The 15678-nt window shown below is 41.3% G+C and overlaps 1 protein-coding gene across 7 annotated transcripts in view; it reads right to left on the minus strand.

The window, feature by feature from the left end:
- The window catches only part of LOC121638221 (teneurin-3-like), a 226750-nt gene that overhangs the window by 29999 nt on the left and 181073 nt on the right, over nucleotides 1-15678 (minus strand). For 4 of the 7 annotated variants that reach the window (XM_041982853.1, XM_041982851.1, XM_041982850.1 and 1 more), the window contains 5 exons: nucleotides 7934-8005; nucleotides 4279-4456; nucleotides 3748-3768; nucleotides 1745-1869; nucleotides 1504-1611 (listed from right to left, as the gene is read on the minus strand). In XM_041982853.1, coding sequence (XP_041838787.1) covers nucleotides 1504-1611; nucleotides 1745-1869; nucleotides 3748-3768; nucleotides 4279-4456; nucleotides 7934-8005 — 504 coding nt within the window. The remainder of the gene's footprint in view (nucleotides 1-1503; nucleotides 1612-1744; nucleotides 1870-3747; nucleotides 3769-4278; nucleotides 4457-7933; nucleotides 8006-15678) is intronic. The other 3 variants (XM_041982854.1, XM_041982852.1, XM_041982857.1) reach the window with 1 other exon arrangement.

The following is a 15678-nucleotide window of genomic DNA, read 5'->3' on the forward strand; positions in this document are numbered from 1 at the left end:
CCTGTTATCAGTGCAGTGAGCAGATGTTTGATTGTGACAGACTCATCCTGAACATCCTTTGTCCTGTATAATGAGTTCTATGCAGAATTTTGAATTGAATTAGTTGCATGTTTGAATTCTTAGTCATTTTAAAGGTGTTTAAACATATTTGTAACCATTCATCTTGAAGTTACTGGATAAGTCGGTCTCCCATTTTGAAGTTGGAAGACAGATTGAGTCTTCTAGTTTAGATAATAGTCTATATGTTTTGATAATAGCTTTGGGGCATTGAGATTCAAGAATTCTGCCACCCTGATAGGTAGCTGCAAGTTTAATTGATTAATGGTATATTTTTTACATATAATAGATTTAAGCTGGTGATGTTCTATTTAGTGCTACTGATTCCATATCAGGTGAGAATATTAAATGACAAGAAGTTTCCATTTTCTATGATATGTTCTGTTTTCTTCCTTTATTTTTCCATTGAGAGAAGTTAATGATCTTTTGTTTTGCAGAATGTCAGGGTTGTTCCAGATGGGTGTAAGCTTACATGGTTATTTTTAGAAATTCCCACTAAGCCATTAAAGCCATTAAAGAGGAACTGATGTTGATGCTTTTAAGACACTTATAAAGCATCTGTGAACAGGTCCAACCTTGAAGCAGATGGTCTACATCAACAGAAGACCACATCAGGTGTGCTTGGGATGTCGGAGATGTAGCAGAGTTTTAAGGGTTAATGCTCATGAACAGCTATGACTGTTAATAAGCATGTAATTATATTAAATTAGCTTTTAATGATGAGTCAGTAAATGATGACTATCAGGTTTTTGTGCATGCAGCAGATGGAGCAGTTAGGATCAGATTTCAGCGAGGTGTGAAACAGCTGGTCACCATAGCAACAGCGCTATGAAAAACACCAAAAGTGGTCCTTCCAGAAGCAGAAACAATGCAGGATTTTTGTTATGAAGGGTCTTCGTTCCAACTGCTTCCTCAATCCACACACCAGGAAGTTCTAGACTTCCAGGATTTTCCATGTTTCCATCTGCTGGTTGAGACAGATGGTTCCAGATATCAGAAACCAGTCCAGAAGCCGGTCTGAAGCAGTAGATGGTTCCAGATATCTGGAACCGGTCTAGAGATTAAATCTTTCCTGGATGACATAGAAGGATCTATGACATTACATAAATCAATCTTTTAAAGAATCTAGAGCTGAACTCAGATCTCAACTGTGGAAGCAATGTTTTTGACCACCACTTCATTCAGTGGAAGACAGGGGGCCTGGAGAAGTCATGTGACTGAAGAGAAACAGTCACATGACCTAATGTAGGCTTTCAGTGCAGGTCTGAAACAAGACTCTGGTAAAGGAAGGGTGATTTCACACAGATGAGATCCTGCATCCTGATCTGGAGACAACTAGCCTAACCTACAATGTCAGTCCAGGTCTGTGTACAAAATTCTGCTCTCTGACCACATGAGACCATGTGACATAAGTAGAAGCTTCTAGCAGATGTTTTGTGTCTGTACCTTTTGGTCCCAGCAGCTGGGCCTCGGTGGCTTTTCTTCCATCTCCACATCTGGCCTCATCAAACGGAGGACACTGCTCACCTGTACCAGCAATTACTTCTCCATTACCTGAACACACACACACACACACACGCATTTATAAATTTAAAGAGGGGTCAGCAAAACAGATGATTTTATTCTGCAAACAGTGTTTTAAAGAGGAAGGGTGGGGATATGTGTGGTTGAGGGGAGGGATGCTTACTGGTGAGGTCACGGGTCCCGCTGAGCACCTTGGGTCGATAGATTCTCCGTGAATTAGTGTCGGACACATACAGCTGCCCTGTAACTGGGTCAGTGGCTAGATAGTAACGGTGAGCGGGGTTGTTGCTACAGCAACACAGAGAAAAAACAAATCATCAGTCTGTTCTTACAGAAGCAGCTTTACAGTCACACATTAATGATAATAAAAATAATAAAAGTGCAGATAAACGTAACAATGGTGTGGTGGAGAGGAAGACAATGAAGAAGCTAAGTTAAATTAGCCGAATGGTCTTCCAGTGTCTAGGCGCCCATTCCTACGCTGAGATTTTAGTTTACATGCGACACTCTGGAGGAGATTAATATTAAAGTAGGTCTGTCACTTATCTGTGACATGATCTCCATGATGTCTGCCACGCTGTCATATAAAATCCATCACACACACAAAGAAAGACATCAGGATGGACATGAAGATGTTTGCTGGCCTCTGGCCGCCAGTCTTTGTGGTAATAAGTGGCAGATGATCCCAGAGTGTTATTGAAGGCAGCTAAATATAAACACACTAAATGTGACGGACACAGGGTGTTTTTATACTTAAAAGTCATGACAAGGATGTTTTCTTTTCATCATTATCTAATATTTAAAGTCTAAAACTCCACCAGTCTGTAGAATAAATCCTGTTACCTACAAACATCCTGGCACGTTATCAGGTGTGTCCTTCAGATATGAAACAATCAGGAGTTTTTCTGCTTTAGAACGACTTTCTGGAAAGCTGATGCTGATGATAACAACTGTTGAAGACCTGAATCTGAGACAGCCTGAGGAGGAAGCTGACTTCATCATGCTTAGACATGTCAGGGTGTGTTAAAGGATGTGACTGCATATACAGAAGGAAGGACAGCAGGAGAACGACAAGGGGAAAATGAAAGGAGGAGGGGTAAGTAGATGAGTGGTTATTAAGATATAACTAGCAGTTATGAACAGTTTTACTAAAACAGTAACTGGACTGTACTTATACAGCACTTGTCTAGTCTTGTTTACCACTCAAAGTAGCTTTACACTACATGTCACATTCACCCAATCACACCCCAATAAACACACCAGGACGTGGGGTTCTGTGTCTTGCCCAAAGACACTTGGGCAAGGAGTCAGGGGAAGCCTGGAATCGATCCACGGACTTTTAGTTTGGTGTGCGACCGCTCTTCCTCCTGAGCTACAGCCGGCCTGTTACCACTAACATGAAGTCTAGGGAGATATTTACACAGCAGCTAAACACCATGTTAATGACCTTTGAGGACGATGTGATGCATCTATCAGTGACTCGTGCTCTCAGACGTGACAGCTGATGTAAAACATGACACAGCAGAAGTAGAGCAGCACTGCTGGCCTGATCCACCACCACTCTGACTGGACAGAGGAAAGAGGAGCTGGAACGTTCTAACCAGACCACCGGTGCAGTTATATCCAACCACACCGCAGCCTGTTGCAGTTATGAGCAGCTTAATACGCCTACATTCCACATTATTCTCACCTACTTTAAATATGTCAATGTTATATTGAATATGGCCACTGAGCATTATCACAGACACATGTTTGTTTACTGTTATTTGTAAACATCTGTTGCAGCTGTTTAAACATATAAACAGCTGACTTCCATTGTTTTAGGATGCAGTTCTCTTGTCTTAAATAAGGTAAGAGCCAAGAGCTGATGTTGGTGTGATGATGTGCTGCACGTCTGAGCTGACAGCAAACTAAAGGACTGAGTTTTCTGTGAAAATTTGCCTTTATAAGATGAGAGAAGAGTGATGCTGGGGGAGACAAAAAGAAAGATGTGTGGAGCTTTGATGGTAACAACAAAGAGCTGCTTCTCTCTGCCTCTGCTGAAAATCCTGCAGAATTCCATCTTTTCCTTACTTTAACGGGTGAAATGTGATCATTACGGGCAGCAATATAAACACGAATAGAAAGCAAAACAAAGAAAGCTGTGAAAGGATTAGCCTCTCTTACCTATGCCTGAAATCTTTGTTTCTTTAGTACAGAGCAAGCAAAGGCAAGAAAACAGAGAAAACATTTAGTAGACAGCTGAGAGTCTTCAAAGGAAAGAAATGACAAATGAGACAGTTAAAAGTGCATCATGTTAGGGTTCACAGAAACATCAACAGGTGAAGGATTTCACAGGATTGGTCCCGCTTTAATTCATAGGAAGCATTTCCATTCATCCTTTCAACACTAAAACAAGCCAATTCCATTGTTTGATAGAGACGTTTTCCAGCCAGACATCTCTTCCTCTAAACTTTCTAACGTCTTTATAATGTCTTCCTCAGAGCTACAGGTTTAAAGTTGAGAGTCTGCTCAGTTGCTGGCTTCCATTTCAATAAATATTTAAATAATGTCTTAGGTCTCACATGGTTTTACTCCAGTCCTCCCACATCCATCATAACCAAGACAACAGTACAGAGTGTGGATCTGGAGGATTAAAACAGATCACATCTCTATGGCTGACACATTTATTTTTGTAACCCCCTGCCCTCCCCTTACCGTAGCTCCATGACACTGGTCACATTCCCAGAAGGGAAGATTCTCCTGATGTAGTTGAAGTCTCCGACGAAGATGCTGCCATCTGCTCCACAGGCCAGGGCCAGGGGCGCCAGCAGCTTGTTGCCCTCCGCCTGTCCGTTACAGCTGGGGCAAGAGATGCTGCGACGACGACCGTTTCCTGGGAGACGAGGTTGAAATTCACTCACTGATCAAAGTGTTGGTTGCTGATATGAAGCAGCATTTTGTTGGTCTTGTGGAATGATTTTTAGGACGTTCTGACTCAAGTCACTCAAGTCCTTTTCTCGTCTGGAAGGGAGCTAGAGTCGATCCCAGCCAACAGGGCTGGACCGGGACAAAAAGTCAGGGTGGTGTCAGTACCAGATGGGCTCAGGGCCCGGCACCCGCCCATGACGTCACACTAGGGCAATGCCACTCAGACTAACGTGCTCCATGACATAAGAAACAGATCTGTTTGGGGGTCTATAGTTTAAACAAACTTCGTTTTCTCATGTGAGTAAATAAATTTGATACTTTTAAATAGATAATTTTATTTATTGATGGTGTACAGTCTGGGATAATTTATTGGACCAAATATCAGTTCCTAAATTCACATAACTATTTAATTAAAAATTTTAATTAATTAAAGAACTTCATTACAATTATATCAGCTATGGTTGCAGATTTCATGTTTTCCATTTAAAATGTTGAAAGCAATAATAACTCAATCACTGATTAAAGAAAAGTGCACATCTTTTTCTCACTTCTAATTTTATTTACATCAAACACAGAAACACTGGAGCAATGAGCTGGTAAAAATGCAGCGTGGCCCCTCTCAGCAGGGTCGGGCATCTTTTCCATACATTGCAAACTGGAGCTGAAACGCCACCAAGTGGAGCGCCCCCTGGTGGTTGTAATACAACTGCTCATATACTCGGCAGGAAAACAACATTCAGACTGTGTGTGTAACACCTGTTTACGCTGTGAATAAATGAAGCTCCAGAAACACAACGGCATCCATATGTTGAATACAAGTAGCTAACGTTAACGTTAAGTCACACTTTTAATTGTGTAATTTTTTATGCCTTCAGAATGGAGACGTTTCTATCAAGCCAGATAAACATGCTAAGTTTCCTCATCAGCTTTAACCTGGACTAACAAAATGTTCCTCACCAGCCCGTTTTACAGCTGGTTCTGTGGACAGATGTGGACAGTATCCTATGTTTACAGACTAGTTTACCTGAGCAGTCTCAGTACTGAAATATCCACCTGTCACTTTAACACAGCACATAAAATTAATTAATATTTGACCTCTGACAGGAATTCCCAGACAGTCCCTGTATGTCCAAGACTGGAAGAACCAGAAGCTTCTATGTTTGGGCTAATGGCATGGAACAGTACAGCAAGAAACTACGGCAACATTGACAGCAGAATAAAGTTTAGACAACAAATAGTTCCAGGGTAATTACTACAGCTGTAGTACCAGGGTCATTACTACAGCTATAGCACCATGTACATTTTTACAGCAGTAGTACCAGGGTCATTATTACAGCAGTACAACTATGGTCATTAATACAGCTATAGTACCAGGGTCATTACTACAGCTATAGTACCAGGGTCATTATTACAGCAGTAGAACTATGGTCATTACTACAGCTATAGTACCAGGGTCATTACTACAGCTATAGTACCAGGGTCATTATTACAGCAGTAGAACTATGGTCATTACTACAGCTATAGTACCAGGGTCATTACTTCAGCTGTAGCACCAGGGTCATTATTACAGCAGCAGAACTATGGTCATTACTACAGCTATAGTACCAGGGTCATTACTTCAGCTGTAGCACCAGGGTCATTATTACAGCAGCAGAACTATGGTCATTACTACAGCTATAGTACCAGGGTCATTATTACAGCAGCAGAACTATGGTCATTACTACAGCTATAGTACCAGGGTCATTATTACAGCAGCAGAACTATGGTCATTACTACAGCTATAGTACCAGGGTCATTATTACAGCAGCAGAACTATGGTCATTACTACAGCTATAGTACCAGGGTCATTATTACAGAAGTAGAACTATGGTCATTACTACAGCTATAGTACCAGAGTCATTACTACAGCTGTAGCACCAGGGTCATTATTACAGCAGTAGAACTATGGTCATTAATACAGCTATGGTACCAGGGTCATTACTTCAGCTGTAGCACCAGGGTCATTATTACAGCAGCAGAACTATGGTCATTACTACAGCTATAGTACCAGGGTCATTATTACAGCAGCAGAACTATGGTCATTACTACAGCTATAGTACCAGGGTCATTATTACAGCAGCAGAACTATGGTCATTACTACAGCTATAGTACCAGGGTCATTATTACAGCAGCAGAACTATGGTCATTACTACAGCTATAGTACCAGGGTCATTATTACAGAAGTAGAACTATGGTCATTACTACAGCTATAGTACCAGAGTCATTACTACAGCTGTAGCACCAGGGTCATTATTACAGCAGTAGAACTATGGTCATTAATACAGCTATGGTACCAGGGTCATTACTACAGCTATAGTACCAGGGTCATTATTACAGCAGTAGAACTATGGTCATTACTACAGCTATAGTACCATGTACAGTTTTACAGCTGTAGTACCAGGGTCATTATTACAGCAGTAGAACTATGGTCATTAATACAGCTATAGTACCATGTACAGTTTTACAGTAGTAGTACCAGGTACAGTATGAAAGCAGTAGTACCAGGGTAATTTCTACAGCTGTAGCACCAAGGTCATTATTACAGCTATAGCACCAGGTACAGTATTAAAGCAGTAGTACAAGGGTCATTATTACAGCTATAGCACCAGGTACAGTATTAAAGCAGTAGTACAAGGGTCATTATTACAGCTATAGCACCAGGTACAGTATTACAGCAGTAGTACAAGGGTGATTATTACAGCTATAGCACCAGGTACAGTATTACAGTAGTAGTACCAGGTACAGTATTAAAGCAGTAATGCCAGGGTCATTACTACAGCAGCAGAACTATGGTCATTACTACAGCTAAAGTACCAGGGTCATTATTACAGCTATAGCACCAGGTATAGTATTACAGTAGTACAATCCGGTACAGTATTAAAGCAGTAGTACCAGGGTCATTACTACAACAGTAGAACCAGGGTCATTACTACAGCTAAAGTACCAAGGTCATTACTACAGCAGTAGTACCAGGGTCATTACTACAGCAGTAGAACTATGGTCATTACTACAGCTATAGTACCAGGGTCATTACTACAGCAGTAGTACTACAGTAGTAGTATTGCAGCTATAATACCAGGGTCATTATTGCAGTAGTACTACAGTAGTAGTATTACAGCTATAGTACCAGGGTTATTATTGCAATAGTACTACAGTAGTAGTACTACCTGCTGATGTTATTTCATCTTTTCATTTTTAAAAATGTTTTTCAGTAAGTAGCACAACTGAGTTTCTCTCAGGAGATTGACAATCACGGCCTGAAAGGCCTATTAGGAAAAAACCCTCACAGGAATGTGATCCAAAATGTCTTAAATGATTTTTAATGGTAAATATTTGTAATAAGAATGTGTACATATGTATACAGACTGAGGATTATTTTAGCTTTTTGTGTTGTCACACTCACCCATGATGCTGCTGATGACAGGAGGCTGCAAGGAAACGAAGATATTCTCGCCGTTGCCCTTGTACAGGATACCTGGTGGAAATGGACATAAAGATGACAGTCAGCAGCCTGGCTGTTTCAGACCTCTAATTATTAAACAAAGGAAGGACAACTTATTTAAAAATCACAATTCAATTAGGAAATTCAAAGTTCTTTAAAAACAACAAAAGAATTAATTAGAACAAATTCAAAATCAAGAGAAGAAGGGCAAAAATTCAACAATACCTGAAAAAATTCCAACAAAGGTGAAGATATCATTCAGTCTTTCATCTGAATTAAATCAGATCTAATCAGTCTAATGCATTAAGATTTGATTTGAGAGCAGAAACAACAGCAGGTCTTCGGGGAATTTGATCCACACACACAGTGCAGCACTACTGAAAGCAGCTTCCCTGAGTTTAGCTGTAACTCTGAGGCAAAGCGAGTTTATCTGTACAGCACATTTCATGTAGGAGACAATTCAAGATGCTTTTCATTAAACATTAAAAGCATTACAGCGGGGTGCAGGAAGCATCAACAAGTGCATTCAAAACAAGCTTTAAAAAGAAATAAATGAACTTTAATAAAGACTAAAAGCTAAAGTAAAAATAAAAAAATGAAAGAAACAGAAGTTCCAGTGTGAGGAATTAACAGACTTTTAGGCAAAACAAAACCAGGGAGATTCACACTTAAGGTCCATTTCTGCTCCCTTACGTACGTAAAGAGCGACGTCTGTTTCAAAGGTCATGCGCCATCCTCATACTTCAATGTGTCTTTTATGTTGCCATGGTTGTTAAGTCAGCTCCTCCACTAGTGGGCAGTGCTGAGTTCACAGTTCACTCCTGCGAGTCAGTTTCAGATGCCGTTGGGTGGCAGTAGAGGATTTGTATGAACTCATTTCAAACTCATTTCAAACCACTCTACGATGCTGCTAGTCGCATGTCAGCTATTCAGCTCAGCACTGCCCCTACGATTTCCAGTGGTATTTCTCTGTTTTCTGCATCAAGTGACAGATAGGTAAGCTCCTTGAAAACGGACCAAAGTATGTGTGTAACCGATGCAGAAGACGGACGAAGCTGGCCGTCCGTCTGCGTATACGTCTCCTGCGTCGAGATGTTGCTCACATCCCAGCATCGTGGGACATCTTTGCGTCTCCATTATATGGAGTAATTGTAACAGTCTTACATTTTATTAATAGAGAGATAACTAGAGTTAATCTTATAATGCGTGTGTGTGTAAGTTGGCATGTGTGGAGAAAAGCAAAAAAGCAAAAATATTTCTTTGATTTAAAAAGGTTGCAACATAAATTTAGAATGACTGACAGCAGGAAGGATGACAGAGGACAGACACTGTGAAGTAAAAGAAGAAGGAAGGTGGAAGGACGTGCATGAGTGTGCAAGACGGAAAAGAAGTGAATGAACTTGTTCTTCAAAGTAATACATCAAAGAGGTACCTCCTGCAGAGAGCTCAATTATTAAACCTCTGCCATCTTGGAAAAAAGCCCTCCATCTTAAGCTCCCACATGGGTTTATCCATCCATCCATCCATCCATCCATCCATCCATCCATCCATCCATCCATCCATCCATCAATCCATCCATCCATCCACCCACCCATCCATCCATCCACCCATCCATCCATCCACGCATTCGTCTGTCTGTCTGTCCGTCCATCCACGACAAATCATGACAAAGCAGGTCTGTAGGACTGTAAATCTGCAGACCTGTGTTTGACTTTGACACCCCTGATTTACAGAGTTGAAGCTGCACAAACAGGATGAAACAGGATCTGTTTGGTTGAGTTCTAGGAGCCTTTCTCTAAAATGATTTGACGTAAACTTGTGCAAGTTAATAACTGGGTGGTCCTCCACGGTTCCTCTTCAATGATGATAAAAACATCTGCGTTGTGCTGAGCTTTTGTATTGTTTTGTAGAACACGTGATCCATGGTGCTGAACCACTGTATATAAAAGGTGGACGGAGCCTCCATGACTTTACCCGTAAGTTTCTGAAGAGTAAAGGGGAAGCTCGTTGGGCGGTTCCTACCATCGCCATCTTGGCAGAGTCACGCCGACAGTTGCTCCCGGAAAATACAAAAAATGGGCAAAGTGGCGGAGCTTAGAGGGGGGCTGTGAAGGTAGGGGTAGATGATCGACAACCATAAAACGCTAAGCTGCCTGTAGCTAAGAGCTAACTGAGCCAACTCGGATCTAACATGAGTTAACCGGCTAATGGAGGTAGGTGAGCTGAAGCTAAGGTGCACTGTTAGCCAGCTAAAAACTGTGTTTGTGCTACACTCTCCCTTCTTGCTGCGTATATTGGATGCATGTCATTCAAAAGGACATGCCCCTAATTATGCTGAATTTCAAGATTAAATAACATCCAAAGGGATGAGTTAGAAAAAAAATCACACCCCTCACAGTTTTCATAAGGTTAACTTGACCTATCAATCCTAAAATAGATTTTTGTACCATGCTTTAAACATGTTTATTTCAGCTGTGAAGTTGGCCTTTTTAACATGGGAGTCTTTGGGGATTTGCTCTGTTTTGGAGCCAGCCCCTAGTGGATGAGGGGGGAACTGCAATTTTTTTGCAGGCTTCACATTTTACCGCCGGAGGCTGCCGCTTATGCTGAACATATCTCTCATAATATCGCTGTTCAGGTTTTTTTATTAACAGATCTGGGCCTCAGGAAGTCTATCAGATAATTATAAAGTGTATTATTGGTGGAAATTACAAGACTGACTTTGTTATTCATAAGTGAAATGCTCTATTTTCTGTTAAATAGTCCTGTTACAGCTAAATTTGATTTTAAATGTCGGCAAAAGTTGTATTTTTTTTTTCCAATAGCAGAGGAAAATACTTCTTTTTAATTGGGTTCTATACCTAATCTGCTTCGACATGGGCCAAATATTGAATGATTAAAATGGAATTTATCCTCTTAAAAATTCAAAGTTCACTTGATATACGGGACTCACCCACAGCAAATAACGGCCTGGCCTGGTGCTTTGTCTGGGCACTGGGACTGCAGTCCCATGCACGTCAGTTATATTTTATTGTTTTTATTACTGTAATCCCACTTTAATGTCATGAAAATGGTTGGATATATTAATGCATGTAGCAAACCTGATGTGTGGAGGATCATGGACAGGGTAAGGAGCTGAGACATCACCGTGGAGCTCAGAGAGAACAGCTGCTTCTTCACACTGAGAGGAGACAGCGGTCAATCCCTTCGTTTTTCACACTCAGCAGGAGATGTTAATGTTGGGCCTTAAATTCCATACAAGGAAGTTTTCTTCCCATGCAACTATCTCTATATTCCTCTCCCTAGCCTTCTCTCTATCATCCTCTCCTTCTCTGCCTCTTTCATCTCTCCCTTCATTCTGCAAGTTGATTGATCAGCAGAGGTCGACCCAGCAGGGTTCCTTATGCTGCGCTGTGGCCTGCAAAGGGCAGCCCACTAGCTGCCTGCCTAGAAAGATGGCTGTGTGTGTGTGTGTGTGTGTGTGTGTGTGTGTGTGTGTGTGTGTGGTGATGGAGGATGATGAGAAAGTAAGTGAAAGACGGTGAGAGGTAGAACATTGAATTCTCCTACTGTGTTAAAAGAGAAGCCAGAAAAGCTTTCTCACAGTATCCTAAGTGTATGTGTGTGCGTGCGTGCGTGCGTGTGTGTGTGTGTGTGTGTGTGTGAGAGAGAGAGAGAAAACTCAGTTTTATATGTGGATTACACCCACACTAAACATTTGTGTTTAAAGTTGCAATTTTAAAATAAAAATCTTTATCCATAATCAGACTCATGTGGCTGCCTGCAGACTGATACACACTAGACTTGATTCAATTCAGCTTTATTTATACAGAGCCAATTAACAACAAAGTAATTTCAAGGCGCTTTTACAAATGCAGTCCAATTCAATCCAGTTCATTATTGTCCAATTATAATCTGATTAGTTTATAACTGTTCATGTAAATCAGTTCATAACACAATCACCTAGCTCACGAAACCAACAGATGACACCTTCTATTTTATTCAATCCTCCATCCTGAGCTGCACAAGGAGACAATAAAGAGGAAAACCTCCATTAGAACCAGAACCAGGTAGGAAAACCTCCATCAGAAAAAGAACCAGGAAGAAAAACCCTCCATCAGAACCAGAACCAGGCAGAACAACCTCTATTGGAACCAGGACCAGGCAGAAAAACCCTCCATTGGAACCAGAACCAGAAAGAACAATGTCCATCAGAACCAGAACCAGGAAGGTCACAGTACATGTTTGATTTAAATATAATGGCTTAAATAAATAATGTATGTACAGAAGTTTTAATTAATTATTTTTCAGTTTCAGTTTTTTTTCATTTTTTTCTATTTTTGAATGTATTATTTTCGGGGGGGAGACAAAGCCCTCCCCCCCTTTTTAAAAAATTCTGGAGGAAGCCCCCTGCTTGCCTTTAACACATGAACATGACACGGATGAACAATGAAAACACAACTCTCAGCCTGAAAAGCATCAGTAAAAAAAGCAAAATCAGGCCAAAGGCTGAAGGTGCAAACAAACAACACTGATGACATATGAAAACCAACAGAAGCACATAGAAACTGTATGAACACGGATTTACTAAGAGCTGTTTGAGTTTAGAGCACTGTCTTGGATGCCAGTAGATGAAAAAATCCACCGGCCAAACATATTTTTTACTGGCCAAATTAATAAATTATTTTACACAACATACCTCTACGCACATGTTGTTTTCTATAGTACTATGTTGTGTTGTATCCAAACTGAAAGTGGAAGTCACAGCAACATTAAACAAAGGCAACAAGAAAAATGGTTTTATTTAATAGTTTTATTTGATTTGAAGTGTTAATGTCTGAATTCATTAACTAAAACCTGATCAGACTCCTCCTTCTCTACTCTTGGTGCTTTCACGGAGTCCGTGAAGTCTGGCCTCCTGCTCCTAACAGTCCCTGTGCCACAGCATTACAGCCTTGGTGGGATCCTGATTTTTGCTTTTTATTTTATTGTTTAAAAAATAAACTGAACAAAAAATCATTATAAATAAATTTAAAGCTTATTGATCTGATTCATGACAAATCAGTAATATTGAATATAAATAGCTTATCAATAACCATAAAAGCTGATTTATAAAAATAATGAACTTAATAACTGATCAATACAATAATATTAAGTTTTATTATTATTATATTTATAAGTTAATCGGTTGACAGCTGTTCATAGTCACGTTATGCAGCTGTTTTCACCTTTCAGGTTAAAAACTGTTAAAGTTAAGCTAACAGTCTAACATCACGTCCAACAGAGTGCTGCTGTGCTGGCGGCGCGGCACACGCAGGTGTGTTACCGCCTACAGTCGGCGTGTGAGAAGCAAGCGGAACCGGGCGGTGAAGCAGACGAAGGCGCCACTATATCCAAACCATAATTTTTCACTGAACGTTCTGGTTTGGGGCTGTAAGCTGCTGATTTATCCTCCATTTCAGTGTGCTTTCTTTTGGAAAGCTGGCCGGCTCCTGCTAAAAATCGCCACATATTTACCTACTTAATTAGCCTGAGCTAAACGGTAAACAGAGCTGAAACAGTGCAGCGCATTCTCGTGTTACGTGCGAGTGTTTGCATCAGTGTGCGTCGTTCATACATGCAGACAGCAGAGGAACATGAAGAAGAAATCCACCAAAAGGAAGACTGAAAAACATGACTAATTTGGTACAAACATCTACTCGCCATTTGGCGGATAGCCCTCTGAGATTTACAAGCCAAACGAAAAATTTACTTGCATTTGGCGCCTGGCGAGTGTTAATTTCGGACCTGCATGTATGTTAGACACTGCTTGAGTAATGTCTCTATCTTTACACCAAGCGGGCTTTTTAAACATGAGTACATCCATTAAAACAAGCTAATTAAATCTTTCCCATTGGCAGTTAGTGTGTTAGCCCTCAATGCTCTAAAGAATACAGTAAATTCAGAACTGCTTAAATAAATGCTAATACCTCCAGGCAGTGAGTCTAGAGCAGGGGTAGCCAACGTTGGTCCTCGAGGGCACCAATCCAGCTGGTTTTCCAGATTTCCCTGCTCCAGCAAACCTGACTCAAATTAAATGGATCCAACAGCCTATAAGGATCTCCACAATGACTTGTTAGTTTAAGTCAGGTGTGTTGGAGCACAGAAATCTGGAAAACCTGCTGGATTGGTGCCCTCGAGGACCGACGTTGGCTACCCCTGGTCTAGAGGTCTGGAGGTGGAGAACCATGCCTGCTTTTAATGCAGTGCTGCCACAGGCCATAAAGATCAGAGACGTTCTTTGAGCAAAATAAAGTGTCCAGTTTCTCAGAATCTTTTCAAATTATGTACTGTAGATGTTCAAAGTCTTTACAATCTGATATTGAAGAACAGTTTACCAACACTTTTTTTTTTAGATTGCTGAATGTCTGCCCATTCTCACATCTGAGACTCTACCACTCTGAGGTGCTCCTTTAAAACTCAATCCCGTTACTGACCATTTGCCAGTTAACTTAGTTAAATATGTTTCTTCAGACATTTACTTTTTACAACCATTTATTTACTTCCACCTTTTGTCGTTGTTAAAACATGCATGCCAAACTTGAACACAAGTTACCATCAAATTCAACATGAGCCTGGTAGCGGCAGGTGATCAAAATATAAGATAAAAAGTTCAACACGACCTGAAATTTCAAATGTCTCATTTTCAATGTCTCATTTAATTTCCTCACTTTAACTGCATGCCTCAGGCCCTGCAACACGGACTCTGAACATGCTAACTGCTTCAGGCCCTGCAATGCGAACTCTGAACATGCTAACTGCTTCAGGCCCTGCAATGCGAACTCTAAACATGCTAACTGCTTCAGGCCCTGCAACGCGAACTCTGAACATGCTAACTGCTTCAGGCCCTGCAATGCGAACTCTGAACATGCTAACTGCTTCAGGCCCTGCAACGCGAACTCTGAACATGCTAACTGCTTCAGGCCCTGCAATGCGAACTCTAAACATGCTAACTGCTTCAGGCCCTGCAACGCGAACTCTAAACATGCTAACTGCTTCAGGCCCTGCAACGCAAACTCTGAACATGCTAACTGCTTCAGGCCCTGCAACATGGACTCTGAACATGCTAACTGCTTCAGGCCCTGCAATGCGAACTCTAAACATGCTAACTGCTTCAGGCCCTGCAATGCGAACTCTGAACATGCTAACTCCTTCAGGCCCTGCAATGCGAACTCTGAACATGCTAACTGCTTCAGGCTCTGCAACGCGAATTCTGAACATACTAACTGCTTCAGGCTCTGCAACATGGACTCTAAACACACTAACTGCTTCAGGCCCTGCAACGCGAACTCTGAACATGCTAACTGCTTCAGGCTCTGCAACGCGAATTCTGAACATGCTAACATTCAAGCCCTCCAACATGAACTGTGAACACACTAACTGCTTCAGGCCCTGCAACACGAACTCTGAACATGCTAACTGCTTCAGGCCCTGTAACATGGACTCTAAACACACTAACTGCTTCAGGCCCTGCAACGCGAACTCTGAACATGCTAACTGCTTCAGGCTCTGCAACATGGACTCTAAACACACTAACTGCTTCAGGCCCTGCAACGCGAACTCTGAACATGCTAACTGCTTCAGGCTCTGCAACGCGAACTCTGAACATGCTAACATTCAAGCCCTCCAACATGAACTGTGAACACACTAACTGCTTCAGGCCCGGC

The sequence above is a fragment of the Melanotaenia boesemani genome, chromosome 4 (genome assembly GCF_017639745.1).
Source record: "Melanotaenia boesemani isolate fMelBoe1 chromosome 4, fMelBoe1.pri, whole genome shotgun sequence".
NCBI classification, from domain to species: domain Eukaryota; kingdom Metazoa; phylum Chordata; class Actinopteri; order Atheriniformes; family Melanotaeniidae; genus Melanotaenia; species Melanotaenia boesemani.